General features: G+C 34.9%; 1 protein-coding gene across 1 annotated transcript; it reads left to right on the forward strand.

The window, feature by feature from the left end:
• The first annotated feature begins 603 nt into the window (after positions 1–603).
• On the forward strand, positions 604–1,433 carry LOC140808776 (uncharacterized). Its single transcript, XM_073166027.1, has 2 exons — positions 604–1,291; positions 1,399–1,433. The coding sequence occupies exons 1-2, from the start codon at positions 604–606 to the stop codon at positions 1,431–1,433; spliced, it is 723 nt and encodes a 240-aa protein (XP_073022128.1).
• Positions 1,434–2,572: the final 1,139 nt, after the last annotated feature.

Raw genomic sequence — 2,572 nt, forward strand, 5'->3', positions numbered from 1 at the left:
AGTTAGGTATTTAAAGGGCCTTAGCCCTACCTATCTTCCTGGGAGCACTCTTGAAAAATGTTGATTGTGTTATTAAATAATTATTATATATTTAAGTGCCAAAATTTTGTCTAGTGAACCGTGTAATTTTAAATAATTGAGGCTTAGCCACAGCACCCTTAATTATGCAAAATTATACATCAAGTTGAATTGGATCACCTTATGGACGAAATTGTAATTAATTATGTAAATATAATAAATTTTACCCCACATGACTTTTATTATATTTATGTGATTAATTAGGATAAAAATTTCAAAAACTGTTTTTCTTAATTTACCCACAGGAGTTAAGGAAAATTATTCTTGATAGTTTTATTATATAATTGCATAAAATCTAATAGAATTAAAATTTTAGCCCACAGGCAAATTTTATGTCACTAGATTTTATACATGATTTACATTGTTAAACATGAAATTTCCTCAAAATATTTTGTAATAAGCATGTTTATTATATTTATTGCAGTAAAACCTGTTAATTTCTTTGATATGAGTTGTGATATTCCCGAACTCAATGGGGATAATTACAAAGTCTGGAAGGAAAAAATTCTCCTTCAATTGGGGTGGATGGATATTGACTATGCCATAAGGAAAAACGAACCAGCTGCCATACATGAAACTAGTGAACCTGATGATGTCGATCTTTATGAAATGTGGGAGCAATCTAATCGTCTCTGCGTTATGTTCATAAAGACTAAGATATCGGTTGGCATTCGTGGTTCGATTGAGAGGTATGAAAAGGTCAAGGACCTACTTAAGGCAATTGATGAACAATTTGCAACTTCAGACAAGGCCCTTGCCAGCACCCTAATAATGGAGTTCTCTTCGTTAAGGCTCATAAGTGTGAAAGGTGTGCGAGAGCATATCATGAAAATGAGGGACATAGCGGCTCGATTAAAAACTCTTGAAGTGACCATATCTGATAACTTTCTTGTGCACTTCATTTTATGCACTCTTCCACAGCAATATGGACCCTTCAAAATTTCTTATAACACACATAAGTATAAATGGTCAATTAATGAATTAATGACCATGTGTGTTCAAGAGGAAGGAAGGTTGTTGATGGAAAAGAGCGATAATGTTCTTATGACTGCACATGGAAAGTTTAAAAAGCAAGCAAAAGTCAAGGGGAAAGGGAAAAGAATAATTCCACCTCAACCTGACATCAAGAAAGAATCCAAGTGTTTCTTCTGTAAAAAGAAGGGACACATGAAGAAGGATTGCACCAAATTCAAGGATTGGCTTGATAAGAAAGGTATTAATACTTCATTTGTTTGTTATGAATCTAATATGGTTGATACGATTTATAACACATGGTGGATTGACTCTGGTTCTACAATCCATGTCACAAATACCTTGCAGGGTATGCAAAGCCTAAGGAAGCCAGTGGGAAGTGAGCGGAGCATCTATTCTGGAAACAAGATGCGTTCACATGTGGAGGCTATAGGAACTTGCAATTTAATATTGAACAGTGGTTTTAATTTAATTTTGGAGAAAACATTTTATGTTCCAAGTTTTTCTAGAAATTTAATTTCCATTTCAAGCCTTGTACCGTTTGGATACTCATTTAGTTTTTTAGATAAATCTATGAATTTATTTTATAAATCGAATATCGTTGGGAATGGTACAATGAATGATGGTCTTTTTTCAATTTCTTTGCAAAATGATATCAAAACCACTATGCATGTTCAAGCAGGTATTAAAAGATGTGTTATAAATGAGGATTCCTCTATATTGTGACACCGGAGATTGGGACATATCTCCATAGAGAGGATTAAAATATTAGTAAATGATGGAGTACTGAGTACTTTAGACTTTACTAATTTTAAGACTTGTGTGGACTGCATTAAGGGTAAGCAGACCAACAAATCCAAAAGGGGTGCCAAGAGGAGTACCAAATTATTAGAGATCATACATACAGATATATGTTGTCCAGAAATGGACATGCATGATCCGAAATATTTCATCACCTTCATTGATGATTACTCACGATACATGTATATCTACTTGCTTCATAATAAGCACGAAGCATTGGATGCCTTTAAAGTTTTTAAGGCTGAAGTAGAAAAACAATGTGATAAACAAATTAAGATCGTGAGGTCTGATAGAGGTGGTGAATATTATGGTAGGATACACTGAAAATGGACAAGCTCTTGGGCCATTTGCGAAGTTTCTTCAAGAAAATGGGATTGTTGCCCAATATACCATGCCTGGTACTCCGGACCAAAATGGTGTGGCTGAAAGAAGAAACCGAACATTGATAGATATGGTTAGAAGTATGAGGAGTAACTCAAAACTTCCCAAGACCTTGTGGATTGAAGCTCTTAAAACGGCAGTGTATATATTAAACCGAGTTCCAACCAAGGCTGTACCAAAGACGCCATTTGAATTATGGAAAGGTTGGAAACCGAGTTTACAACATATACGCATTTGGGGATGCCCGTCTGAAGTGAGAATATACAACCCACAAGAAAAGAAACTGGATCCAAGAACCATAAGTGGATATTTCATTGGGTATGCCGAAAAATCCAAGGGA

Source organism: Primulina eburnea, chromosome 1 (genome assembly GCF_022965805.1).
Source record: "Primulina eburnea isolate SZY01 chromosome 1, ASM2296580v1, whole genome shotgun sequence".
Classification (NCBI taxonomy): Eukaryota; Viridiplantae; Streptophyta; class Magnoliopsida; order Lamiales; family Gesneriaceae; genus Primulina; species Primulina eburnea.